This window comes from Mustela nivalis (assembly GCF_964662115.1).
Source record: "Mustela nivalis genome assembly, chromosome: 6".
Lineage (NCBI taxonomy): Eukaryota > Metazoa > Chordata > Mammalia > Carnivora > Mustelidae > Mustela > Mustela nivalis.
Genome location: NC_139025.1, coordinates 46,299,801 through 46,314,231, shown reverse-complemented (window position 1 = coordinate 46,314,231; position 14,431 = coordinate 46,299,801). Strand labels below are relative to the sequence as shown.

Genomic DNA, 14,431 nt, shown 5'->3' with positions numbered 1-14,431 from the left:
GTAAGAATATAAAAATTATTCCCTCTCACTAGTAATAAAAAATGCAAATTACAACCATAGAGATAGCACTTTTACCAGTAAAAATAAAAATATGACAATACTTAATGCTGACAAGGGTCAGGTAAAATGAGCGGAACACTGACTGGAAAGGTTACAAAGTCACACATTCTCTCAGTGACAAAATGGAGTCAGGAGCCTAAAATGTCCATAACCTTTGATCCAGTAAACCCATTTCTAGAAGTCTAGACTGTTCCAGATAAAATTCACGTGTTGAAGATCTAAGCCCTCAGGGGATGGTATTTGGAGGTGGGGCCTTTGGAGGTGATTAGGTTTAGATGAGGTCAGGAGGGTAGGGTCCCACGATGGGATTAGTGTCTTCATAGGCCTGTGAAAGGACCAGAGCTCTTTCTCCACTGAGGACACCTGTGAAAGGCTGGCTATCTGCAAGCCAGGAAGAGAGCCCTTAGGAAGAATCAAATCTGCTGGCTGGTGCTTTGATTTACACTTCCCAGCCTCCAGAACGGTGAGAAAATGAAGTCATTTAAAACCACCCAGTCTACGGTATTTTGTTAGAGAGGCCTGACCCAAACATAGGCTAAGGAAGCATGCAGACATGGGGATAACAATATACACAACTACAAATATATCTAATATAAACATACATGCATGTAAATAATCGTAATTATTAAAATGTTGGGATGTCTGAGTGGCTGTTGGTTAAGCATCTACCTTGGGCTCAGATCATGATCCTAGAGTCCTGGGATTGAGTCCCACAACACGCCTGCTTCTCCCTCTGCCTGCACACACACTCTCTCTGACAAATAAATAAATAAGATAAAAAAAAAAAATTTATCACGATGTTAACGGAGAAGCATTATGAGGTAGTGACTGAGAACACAGACCTTGGAGCCAAACTGACTAATTTCAATTCCAACTGTGCTACTTATAAGTCATACGTGATTTAGCTGAGTTGCTAAACCTCTTTGGCACTCATTTTCCTTGTCTACAAAATGAAATAAAAGTAATACCTCCTCAGAATGTTGTAAGGATTAAATGAAATCATACTTGTAAACTGCTTGGAAGAGTACTGGCGTGTAGTCTTAGCCATTACCATTATCAATTATCTTGGTGTTGTGGGATTCCAAGTGATTTGTCTCCTTATTAAAACCTTCAAAGTTGGGGCGCCTGGGTGGCTCAGTGGGTTAAGCCACTGCCTTCGGCTCAGGTCATATCTCAGGGTCCTGGGATCGAGTCCCGCGTCGGGCTCTCTGCTCAGCAGGGAGCCTGCTTCCTTCTCTCTCTCTCTCTCTCTCTCTCTCTCTCTCTGCCTGCCTCTCAGTGTACTTGTAATTTCTCTCTGTCAAATAAATAAATAAAATCTTTAAAAAAAAAAAAAAAAAAACCTTCAAAGTTGAGGAACCTGGTTGGTGGTTGGTTAAGCCTTTGACTCTTGGTCTCATCACAGGTCTGATCTCGGAGTCATGAGACTGAACAGTGTCAGGCTCCACATTCAGTGGGGAGTCTCCTCTTTAAGACACTTTCTCCCTATCCCTCTCCCTTTCTCCAGGCACGCACAAACTCTCTCTCTCAAATAAATAAATAAATCTTAAAAAAACAAAAACAAAAGAACAACCTTCAGAGTTTTTTCATGTTTTTTTTCAAGTTTGGGACCATGAATCAGGGAAAAAAGGAGTAAAGTCACCTGATATGTTAGGTGTCAGGTATAACGCTTTCAAATTTGACCAAAATGAAAAATTATAAATATACTCATAAACAAGATGATTTCTCTAAAGACTCCACAAGTTAACAACTGTTTCTCTGACAATAAGAGACAGGATGAGATCTTTATAAATAGTATTGAAAAACTGAAACAATATCCTCTAACATAGCTAGGAATACCCAAGGTAGAATAAAATCTCTCAAAACTAAAAACTGTAAGGAAGCGGGGGGAACCTTTGAAAATTATAGGATCATTAGTAACAGTAATAAAATATAAGGCATCTTTGGAAGAATAATCTTCTACTAAAGAATTTCTGTTCCAACTAGTATAGTTCTGATCCAGTATTTTACTAAGCTGTTATTGTTTCTATAATATAAAGTATAATTTTAAGAAATCCAGTATTATCAGACATTGGTATTCTGTTATTTAGACAGAATAGAAAAGCAATTTGTTTTTTTAAAGATTTTATTTATTTGACAGACAGAGATCACAAGAAGGCAGAGAGGCAGGCAGAGAGAGGAGGAAGCAGGCTCCCTGCTGAGCAGAGAGCCTGATGCGGGGCTAGATCCCAGGGTCCTGGGAGCCAAAGACAGAGACTTTAACCCACTGAGCCACCCAGGCATCCCACAAATGCAATTTGTAAACTAATGTTCAAGAAGAAACTAAAGTTCCTCTCCAAAGAGGAAAGGGATACTTCACATTTTAGCAATTTCATCTGGCTGGACTAAAGCTAAGTACTGCTTTGTCTTTTCCTATGGTTAAACACATGGCCTTAAGAATAAGAAAAAACATTTCAGGGCACCCGGGTGACTCAGTCAGTGGAGCCTCTGCCTTCAGCTCAGGTCATGATTTCAGGGTCCTGGGATCATGTCGGGCTCAGTGGGGAGCTGCTTCTCCCCTCCTTCCCCACTGTGCTTGCTCTCACTCTCTGTGTCTCTCAAATAAATAAAGAAAAATCTTTTTAAAAAATCATTTCAGTTTCACTCAGAAAGCAAAAAGATTCTCCCAAAGACAAAGTAAACCTAAGATACGTTAAAAGTTTTAGCATTACCACTCAGAGTGGGTAATAACTACCTCCAAGAGCAAACACAGGCCTTGGAAGCCACAGAGCAACACTGTGACGATGCTTAAAGTTTCCTGTAAGGACCCAGCAGATCCTAGAGATCTGCTGCAGAATAAATGCCTGATCCCAGGCGCAGTCATCTTCCTGTGCTTTCACCTCCTGAATTTTAGATAAACAGGACTTCTTAGAAGTAGGAAGGACAGTCTCCCAAATAAACATCTGAATGTATCAGCAAATTCATATATATATGATAAAGAAATTATACTTACCTTCACTTTTCCCTGAAAAACAAAACAAAAGGTTGATTATTATAAAGTCCTTCCAGATGTCACTTTAAAATGCTATACTTCCATAAAAAATAAGACTTTGAATAACAGTTAGTTTTAGTCCATCAGTTCACCCACATAAGCAAAATCTGAGGCAATCACTCATGACACAACCCTATCTAGTGGCAAATAGGAACTATGCCTGATTCGCTTCAAGGGCATCATCTCCAAGAGCCTGGGTAAGGAGTGGCTTCAGCTCATACAGGATTTAATGCAGGCTGAAGGGAGAGAAAATTCTAATCTATCATCTGAGAGTACTCTCAAATACCTTAAGGATTTAACAGTTATTTGGTTGGCAGAGCCTTTTTTCACATTTATTTATTCTAAATCTGTAACACGGTTTCTGCTAAAAAATTGTATTCTTGCTTTGAAACCTCTAGACTGACACTGTAAAATTTTACCTAATTCAGGAATATTTCGAAAGACTATTTGTGAAGATTTAAATTATGCACAGTTCAGCACAGTTTGTAAGCAGCTGCTCATTTACTCTTAAAAAAACTGTCTTCATTTTGCCCATGCTTATTTAATGCCATCATTGTTTGATTATTAAAATAACATATGCTCACTGCAAATACATGTTTAAAAAAAAAAAGAAGACAGACAAAATAAAAAATGTCATCTGAACTCCCTCTGCCCTAGATAAATACCATTTATGCTTTGGTAAATGTCCTTTTTCTTCGCATATAGACATTTAGATATTATATTAAGTATGTTTTTACAAAAATATACATACTATTTGATGCCTGTTTCTCTTCTTCAATGTGCTATTGGTCATTACTGACCTAAATGAATAAAAATTTTCAGCAACATTTCTAGTGGTATATTTTACTCCATGAACATACTATGAATCATTTAACCAGTTCCTTAATGATAAATACTTAAATTGCTCCCATTTATCTTCATGATAAGTAAGGGTAGTTAATTAATCAGATCATAATGTGAGTTCATACTGAGGATCACCCCTTACCTAGGAATTCGCACTCATTTGATATTAAATCAATAGCTTCCAAAGGGTTACCATATGTGACTCAGATAAACCAAAACTCTTCTTTAAAGATGTTCTTTCATTTCTAATCTAAGAAAGCCTAGGCTGCCAACATTTAGGGAATGATGCAATCTCATTGCTTTCCAGGAGGAAATTTATGTTTATTGACTATATGAGATCAGCAGCTTCTCAAATAAATTTTAAAAATGAAAAACTCACACATTTGCTAAAAGCACACCAAAGATTTCATCAGTAAGCACATATTATGAGAACAGGGATATATATTTCCTAAGCAAAAAGTCTGAAATCATAGCACTGAAATGGTTTATTCAACAAACCATTCCGCCTATTACAGACTGAGCAGGGTTTCTAAGGTGCAATTTCACACCCCCTCTGCCTCTGCACCGCGCCTACCGCACAGTAAATGGAGGATAATCATTTGCTGAAGGAACAGTGATCTTCCCAACTGCAGACAAGACCATTAAACAAGGAAAGCAGTTTTCATCAATCACTCACTTAACAAACAACTCCATCTGTTATGTGTCAGGCTCTCTATTAAGAGATGAAACCAATAAATACTCCCCAAATACTCAGAGTGCTAGGGTAGATCAATAGATGCATAATAGTAAAATAATGCCAGTGGAAAGGTGGTAAGAGATACAAAACATGACGTAAGATCACTTTATGAGGAGAGAGGGGTTACTTCCAGTTAGGAGAGTCAGGGAAGATAGAAAAGGCAGCATTTGGGCAAGACCTTAAATGAAAAATCTTAATGAAATATAAAGACCTGTGATTTTGAAATCAGACTCCCAATATGTATAATCATTTCAGGGTTTAGGTTTTTCGGGTTTTTTTGTGGATAGTCATTTAACTAGAAAATGAATAAAAATAGTAACTAAACACACACATTACATAAAAATGCACAGAAGAATAAACATTTAACCTACTCTCCACCCTATGATAATCTAATACCATGAACTTCATTACACAAATACTCCTTACTGAGGTATGAATATTTTAAACACCAACTTGTCTATAAGGGTGAGGCATAACTTCTATGGAAACAGGAATATATGACCTTAAATGCTCTTGCCAAAACCCTTATCTGGCCTTCCTCTTCCTTCTAACCAAAGTTCACTGGCTGATAAATAATATAACAGTGCAAATAAATAACTCACCTTGACCAGAAGCCAAAGGATTTAAAGGTCTTTTAATTGTCTGTGGCCTAGAAACAAAAGAATTAAACTGTAAAATATAATTATGTTACCTATCTTGTTATAATTATCTAAGTAAAAGTGAAATTATCTCAGAGAGCTGCTTAATGACTACATCCAAAATCAAACTGTTTTATTGAGCTTATAAAACATTTAGTGTTCTTAAATTGCTTTAAGGGAGGGTGGTTGTTATTTGTCTTAGCAGTAGTTTCTAATCTTTTCCCATTGTAGCAGCCAGAAAGCCATTTCTTAATCACTTCCTCAAACAAAGGAAGACAATATCGAGTCAAGCTCTTCTCCTAGAGTCCCTAATATTTTAAAATATGTTATATATACATATATGCATGTACACATATGTGTGTTTGCATGTGGCACAAAGTGCACTCCTGACTGAAAGACAAACAAGAAATATAAACACCCAAATGAAGCACGAAAATAAAAAGGAAAAAAACACACTGGATAGATTATTTTCCACTTCGTAAATCTTAGGTATGTCAACTGATCCTGTGGCCACCAAGTCTGTTGGGATTTCAGTAAAAGGCATTTTTTTAATATGAAAAAAGGAGTTAAAATGTCACTAAAGTAAAAAAAAAATTTTTTTTAATGTCACTGAAGTGCCTTTAAATCTCGAACTAAATATTCATTAATAACATTACTAAAGTGTAGGGATTGCTTTGTCTGCAATTTAAATTTTACGAACTTGCACAACTTGAGACACTTTGAGAACAGAACATGTAAGCTGTATTTTACCATACTCAGTTTTGTGCCTCATATATTGTTTATATTTTAGAAATATTTATACTGGGAATCATGATATAAATTAGTTAAGAAATAACTATAATACAAATGTAAAATTTAACAAATGCTTCAGTTGAGTCTATTTTAGTTCACATTAAAAAAAAAAAAAGACCCTTTCGGGGCACCTGGCAGGCTCAGTCAGTAAAGCATACAACTCTTTATCTTGGGGTTGTAAGTTAGAGCCCCAAGTTGGGTCTGGAGATTACTTAAACATAAAATCTAAAGCAAAGCAAAAGAAAACAAAAACCTTAAAGTAAGTCAATTAAGGGGCGCCTGGGTGGCTCAGCTGTTAAGCGCCTGCTCTTGGCTCAGGTCATGATCCCAGGGTCCTGGTGTTGAGCCCCGTGTCTGGCTTCCTGCTCAGCGGGGAGACTGCTTCTCCCTCTCCCACTCCCCGTTTGTGTTCTCTCTCTAGCTGTCTCTCTCTCTCTCTCTGTCAAATAAGTAAATAAAATCTTAAAAAAAAAAAAAAAGTAAGCCAATTAAGTCAAACATTCTTAATAATAAACCAGGGAATTTAAATGAAATACATGGCAGAAATGAGTAAATAATGAAAATTATCCACTTTAAAACTGGAGAAGTTCTTCAAGTCAAAAAAAAGAAACTGGCATTTTTCTGGTATAAGCATAACTGCTTATCCCTTATATTTGACTTACGCAAAGTGAAATGTATTACTACCGTATCTATGAACTCCATTTTCCCAGAACTCCCCCCATCTCTGAAACAGTATAATGCAAATGCACACACAAATTCCTTCCAAATACCAATAAGCACATTGGTTAGAGGCCAGAGGCTTCCAAGAGGCATGTAAACTTGAAGCATGTCCCAGTCACACAGTGATCAAATTGGCTATTTCCATGGTAGCAGTAAAGAATACAAAGTGGGTTCTTCCACTTACTAGACTTTTGACACTGGAAAAATCATTTAACCCTTCCAAGTCTCAAGTTTCTCCCCCTGTAAACAGTGACAACTACAACAGTGACAAGGGCTATTGCAGGGACTAAAAGAGAAAATGTACATACCACTTACTGTACATACTTAGCACAGGTCTGGCACACAGTGAGTGTTCAAGTGTTACCTATTGTAATTATTCTCTGAAATTAACCTAATTTAAACTTGAAAGCAGGTAAAATAACCAGAGCCTCAGAAAGATGAATACAGAGCACCAAAAAAAGATTTAGGGGTCACTTATTCTCTACTACTAAGTTTAGGATCCTGGGAAATCAAGTAAACCTTGCTGGCTCCCGGTTATTTCATCTGTAAAAAAGATTATATAATCCACTGAAAGAACATCTGTGAAATGTCTACAGGACTCCCATCAAAGTCCTATACTAGTCACTGTCTTTTATTTTTTTCTACGTCTTTTACTTTACTTTTTTAAAATAATTTTTTATTTATTTTTCTACGTCTGTGTCTTTTGAAGAAGAAAAAAATATTTGTTGAAACTCATGTCCATGTGTTTTCCCAGAGGAGAACTGGATTAATGAGTAAGAATGTTTCTATGTCCAAATACATCCTTTAGCAAAGTCAATGTGATTTGCAATTTGTTGATTTGTTGATATATAAATAAAAATCACTCTGTGGACTTTCTAAATGAAAATGACACATACTTAAAGCAGTTTTCTTCATAGATGACATTCCAAATCTTCCAAGCATCTGGTCCCTTGTAACCCGTGTAGCGCTCGGGATTAAGGAGCAAATCTACATATTCAGCATCAGGAGACTGTATGTCTGTAAAATGAAATGTTTCATTCAATCTTTTTCTTCACTTACTTAAAAAACTAGTATAACAGACTATCCCACTGATTCTAAGGCACCACAAATGTAACAAGTGCATCCAGACTTTAAATACAATCTTTTACAAGAAAGAGGCGAGAAGGGGCGCCTCGGTGGCTCAGTGGATTAAAGCCTCTGCCTTCGGCTCAGGTCATGATCCCAGAGTCCTGGAATCCAGTCCCGCTTCGGGCTCTCTGCTTCCGCCCCCACCCTCCCTGCCTGCCTCTCTGCAGACTTGTGATCTGTCAAATAAATAAATAAAATCTTAAAAAAAAAAAAAAAAAGAAAAGAAAGAAAGAAAGATGAGAGAAAAGGATGCCACAGCCACATTAAATGTACTCACTGGTTGCAAAAGCATCCTGCTTTTAAAAATGGTAAATAGGAATGTGTGACTTTTAGAATCAAAGAAACACAGTGATTTGATTCTCATAAGCTGTCCAGATGAAAAATATACTACGCATTTCCCTTTCCCTCCACCTTAACCTCAAGCAGTTCATCAGCAACTGGGGCAGATGAAGATGTATTACTACGACACACTGTTTATTACCAAAAACTTCCTTCTTACAAGACCACCGTCTAGATCCACCACAAAGCTGTCCCAAAGGTACAATCCTAAACATGCAAAAAGTTATAAGCAGGAATATACTTGCATTGGCATTATTTATAGAAGGGAAAATATGAAGCAACCTAAATGTTCAACAGACCAGCACATGGGGCTCTGGAAGCAGACTGCCTGGGTGAGAATCCAGGCCCTACGTCTTATTCCATGTGGAACCTGGGGCAAATTACATATGTTCTCAATGCACTGGTGCCATCATTTATAAAGTGGAACTAATCCTCGGCGTTACCATGAGACTTAGGTAAATTTATATGTGTAGAGTGCTTGGAACCATGGTAAAAGTTCAATACATATTAGCTAGTGGTATTATGACATATCTTACATTTTATAATCAACAAAACTCTTAAGTACAAAGGCTGTCTAATAAAATGAAATAATAAGTATTCTAGAAAAGTCCATTACAGATACCAATGAAAACCATACAAAAATTGGTTGAGATGTTGGTTACTCATATGTCCTATAAATTTGTATAATGTATTTTATCTTTGAAACAAAATATGGCCCCTTGTTTTCCAGTTGCTTCGGGAAATTATTTAATATATATAGTAATATCTTACTCATTTGTAAAGCTTAACAACGTGAACCAACAAAAAATGAAGTGGGTGGGGCACCCAGGTGGCTCAGTGGGTTAAGCCTCTGCCTTCAGCTCAGGTCATGATCTCAGGGTTCTGGGATCGAGCCCCGCATCAGGCTCTCTAATCGGCAGGGAGCCTGCTTCCCCGCTCTCTCTGTGCCTGCCTCTCTGCCTACTTGTGATCACTCTCTGTCAAATAAATAAATAAAATCTTTATTAAAAAAATGAAGTAGGCAAAAATGGCCTCAAAGCAACTAAAGCAGATGACAAAAATCTGAGCACACAGGTGCTTTTAAGATAGTCCATTGGGCTCTCAAAAGTACCTACTTCTTATTAAAAACACACTGACAAAACAAAAATAAAGCTAAGCATGGTTATTTTTATCCCAATTGACAATACACTAGAGACATAAATTAGTGGAAATTTGGCTTCTAGAAGTAGCACAGTGATAGCATCTAGAAATAACTGAGAGTCCATGCAGAAGTGGCAATTAAAGTAACTAGAGAAAGTAGAAACAAAACTTAAAAACAGGGGCACTTGGCTAGTTCAGTCAGTAAAGCATGTGACTTTTGATCTTCAGGTTGTTAATTTAAGCCCCAAGTTGGGTATAGAGATTACTTAAAGAAAAAAAAACAAAAACAAGAACAAAAAAACAAAACAAAAAAAAAGTAGAACAAACTTGTATGGGATCCTCTGGTTCAGGAACAGATATTTCTGTTCAACTCAACTCAAGTATCACCACAATATAGCAAATTATAATAAATTCATAAAAAATAGCCCTCACTTTTAAAACATATAAATAATGCTCAGCACCTAGTATTTTAAGACAGAAAACAAGTTACCAAGAAATAATTAAATTTTTAATATTCTGCCTAATTAGATATAAGTATTAGTTGACTCATAATTTTACTTATAACAAATACTTCATCTTGAATCAACTTTTTAATAAAAAATAATTGTTACTGGGGCACCTGGCTGGCTCAGTCAGTCAAGCAGCTGCCTTTGGCTCCCGTCACGATTCCAGACTGGGATGGAGCCTCATATCAGGCTCCCTGCTCAATGAGGAGTCTACTTCTCCCTTTCCCTCTGCTCCTTCTCACCACTCGTGCTCTCTCTCTCACTTGCTCTAAGTAAATAAATAAAAAGTTTTTAAAAATTGTTACTACAGTCATATTTCGCCAGATGACAAAAGCTCAAATTTCTAATTAAAACTCACAAAATATCTTCTGTTTTCTACCTACCATTTACATACATTATATCTTCCTTATAAAGCTATCCTCTTTTTAAATATTCACCTTAACAGAAGAAACAAATATGAATGGACAAGTGATTCATGGAACAGATTCTCAGTCCTTGCTGCACAAATCTAAGCAGGTAGTCTCAAAAGTACACTTTGGTAAATGAAGTTAAAGTATTACTGTTCTTTCTCTAACACTGCAGGCCTTAAAAAAAAAAAAAAATGTGCTGCATGTTAAGAGTTTAATTTTATCTCATAGTAATATTCAGGCCAAAGAATCCTTGTGGAAAAGAGACTGTAAAGTTAAAGGGCTGCGAGAGCATTTCTTTTTTAAAGATTTTATTTATTTAACAGACACAGAGAGAGAGAGAGAGGGAACACAAGCAAGGAGAGTGGGAGAGGGAGAAGCAGGCTTCCTACTACCCAGGGAGCAGGATGCCGGGCTCAATCCTAGGACCCTGGAGTCATGACCTCAGCCAAAGGCAGATGCTTAAGGACTGAGCCACCCAGGCACCTCTTGGCGCATTTTATCCCCCTTCTTCGCTAGTCTAAAACTTGGTGTAAGTCCAAAACTCCCTAGCCAAAATCACTGGGGCCTATGTTTTGGGAATTCAGAACTTTTCAGATTTTAGAAAGGTATTAGAGTATATGCAACATATACTGAATAATTATCCCAGGAGGGACGGGGCAGCAACTTATAAACAAAAACAAAAATAGTCCTGTAGTGAAACATGTGAATATTCATACTAAATGAGTCTGTGCTAAACTCAGGGGGGAAATATTCATTTTTCAGAGTTTTCAGATTTTGGAATTAGGAATAGAGGATTATAAGTATTATTTGCCAAGGCATAATCCTGCTATGTTAAGGAAAACATGTGTTTCTCTTTTTTTTCCCAAAATGAAACCACAAAGTTAAAAATAAGTACTTTCTCTCTGTCTTCCTCTTTTTGGAGAATTGCAGGAACTGTCTCTCACTTGTAATTAAAATTATCTGTATCATTCTTTTTGCTAATTTTTTTAAGATCATTAATCTGCTTCAAAAGAGCCATGAAGGATACCAAAACTCAGGTGGATTTGATTTGTTTAGCCAACTAAAACGCTAACAATTCAACTTGGAAAAAGGAAGAATAGGAGAATCCATAAATCTGATTAAAGGGTTCTAATGCATCCTAGGGCTCCTGGATTTGAACAGTCCCAGAACTCTGGCTCAGCTTCCCATTGTCTCAGATGTAACTCATGGTTCATTCTTCTCTTTTCCAAAAGTAACACACACCATCATTAAGGAAAATATGTAATAACCCAAGGCCAGTACAACAGAAGCAAAGTTTTGCAATCTCAATCTATTTTGCAAAATGCCTGAGTATATTACAAAATCATATATATCTATATATATATATATCTATCTATATATATATATATATATATATAATATGTAAGTAACACACACACACATATAACTGAGATACACAAAACAGTAATACTCAAACTCAGGAGGTAAATTTTTTCCAGAAACTGGCAGTTTGTTTTTCTTTAACTGCAGTAAAATGTATGTAACGTAAAACTTACCATATTAACCATGTTTACAAGTAGAATCCAGTGACATTAATTATATTTACAACATTGTGCAACTGTCACCACTAACTGTTTCCAAACTTTTCTAGGACCTCAAACAGAAACTCTAACCATTAAACAATAATGCCCCATTCTCCCCTTCTCCTAACCTCTGGTTACTCTGTCTCTATCACCTTACTTATTCTAGATATTTTATGTAAATGGAATCACACAATAGCTGCTCTTTTGTGTCTGGCTTATTTCATTTAGCATAGTATTTTCAAGGTTTATCCATATTGCAGCACATATCAAAACTTTGTTTATGGCTAAATAATATTCCATTGTGTGTATTTATTATACTCTGCTTTTCTATTCATTTGTTGATGGATATTTGGGTCATTTCTACCTTCTGGCCATTGTGAAAAATGCTGCCACAAATATGGGCATACAAGTATGTGTTATCCTGTCTTCAATTTTTTTTTTTTTGGTACATATTTAGGAGCTGATTGTTAGGTCATACGGTAATTGTCTTTAGCTTTTTGACAAACTGCCTAACTTTACAAACTGAGTTCTAAAAGCCATTTTAAACAACAAATTTAAAATTAAACCCAATTTTAAACAAAATGTACACTATGAAAACTGTTATACCATCAGCTTCACAGAAGTTGTCTGAGGAATCATCATGCTTGGTCCACTGAAGAACAGCCTTCTGTGTTTCCTCACTTCAAATAAAGAAAACAGGTACTGTTACCCTTTTCTTAAAGTTACCATTTCACGAGGAAAAAAAAAAAAAACTACCAAAAAAAAGAAAAAAATCAAACCTCAGAGATTCATCCACCGCTCCAAGTCGTTCAGCTTGTTCACATTCTTCAATGAGGTTATTGGCTTCCTCAGAATACTAAAAGGAAAAGGAGAATAAACAGATGTCCACTTATTGCATTTTAAAAGAATATCAAAATTATCTGAAGTTCCTTCATACCTAGCCCAATTTCCTTGGCTTCAAAACTTAAAAAAAAATTAAGCCCTCACATCTACCCTGAAGCTTAAAAAACAAACAAACAAACATAAAAGGCTTTGCCCCTTGTTTTTGTCGGTGAACACATTTACTATATGGTCACAAAACAGAGAATGTAGTTCTGATAAGCCATTACCAAGCTGTTCGCTAAGAAAATCTCTAAGGTTTTAGGAACATTAGGCAAGGGATCATGAGGTAATGTCCCACTTTTTTTTTGCTTTTTTCCTTAAAGTAGGCTCCATGCCCAGTGTGGAGCCCAACACAGGCTCTGAACTCATGATCCTGAGATCAAGGCCTGAGCTGAGATCAAGAGTCTGACACTTAACTGACTGAGCCATCCAGGCACCCTGGTGTCCCACTTTTTCAATGGCCTAATTGTAAGCATCAGTTTTCTCTTCCATAGATAAGTGGTTGGACCAGAAGATGTGTGTCTAGGTCAATCTCGTCTCCAAATGCCATGATTCTAAATATGCCCTGGGGCACACCAAGTCTTACAAAAAGTATTCTGACATCTTTAGGTGCTTAAAATATATTCTTTAGGGGCACCTGGGTGGCTCAGTGGGTTAAGACTCTGCTTTCTGCTCAGGTTGTGGTCTCAGGTTCCTGGGATCGAGCCCCGCATCTGGCTCTCTCTTGGTGGGGAGCCTGCTTCTCCTTCTTCCTCTGCCTGCCTCTCTGCCTACTTGTGATATCTCTCTCACTCTGTCAAATAAATAAATAAAATGGTTTAAAAAATAAACAACCACATTTCTTCTCAACATCTAAGCCTCACACACACACACACACACGTTATTCTGATAGGCAGGTATTTGGCACAGAGGAAGTGAATGTAGATCATATGATTTCACACACACTGGCCATCACCACCACAGAGCTGAAAGGTAACACTGGAAACAAAAGGCACAAACTCAATCACTCAACAAATATTTACTGAGTGTCCTTTTTGTTAGACTGACCATACTAATAATGACTGTCTAGCCTATGACACTTCTGAGGATAAAAGGGAACACTAAGATAACCGAAATGATACACTTTTTTGAAATACTTATTTACTGAATAACAGCTTTGTTTCATTACAATGGTTGACCTGTAAGACAGCTCAATTCCAACACTATTTTCAAAACTAAAATTCTCAGGGCGCCTGGGTGGCTCAGTGGTTTAAAGCATCTGCCTTCGCCTCAGGTCCCAGGGTCCTGGGATCGAGCCCCACATCAGCCTCTCTTCTCTGCAGGGAGCCTGCTTCCTCCTCTCTCTCTGCCTGTCTCTCTGCCTCCTTGTGATCTCTGTCAAATAAATAAATAAAATCTTTAAAAAAAAAAACAAACTAGGGGCGCCTGGGTGGCTCAGTGGGTTAAAGCCTCTGCCTTCGGCTCAGGTCATGATCCCAGGGTCCTGGGATCGAGCCCCGCATCGGGCTCTCTGCTCAGCAGGGAGCCTGCTTCTCCCTCTCTCTCTGCCTGCTTCTCTGCCTACTTGTGATCTCTGTCTGTCAAATTAATAAAAAAAAAAAAAAAAAAAAAAAAACAAACTAAAATTCTTTCTACATAATTAAC

General features: G+C 37.1%; 1 protein-coding gene across 1 annotated transcript in view; it reads right to left on the bottom strand.

The window, feature by feature from the left end:
- Positions 1–14,431, bottom strand: part of ERO1A (endoplasmic reticulum oxidoreductase 1 alpha) — a 47,785-nt gene that overhangs the window by 12,941 nt on the left and 20,413 nt on the right. The window contains exons 5-9 of the mRNA XM_082735171.1: positions 12,685–12,761; positions 12,512–12,585; positions 7,717–7,837; positions 5,273–5,319; positions 3,053–3,064 (exon numbers count right to left, since the gene is read on the bottom strand). Coding sequence (XP_082591297.1) covers positions 3,053–3,064; positions 5,273–5,319; positions 7,717–7,837; positions 12,512–12,585; positions 12,685–12,761 — 331 coding nt within the window. The remainder of the gene's footprint in view (positions 1–3,052; positions 3,065–5,272; positions 5,320–7,716; positions 7,838–12,511; positions 12,586–12,684; positions 12,762–14,431) is intronic.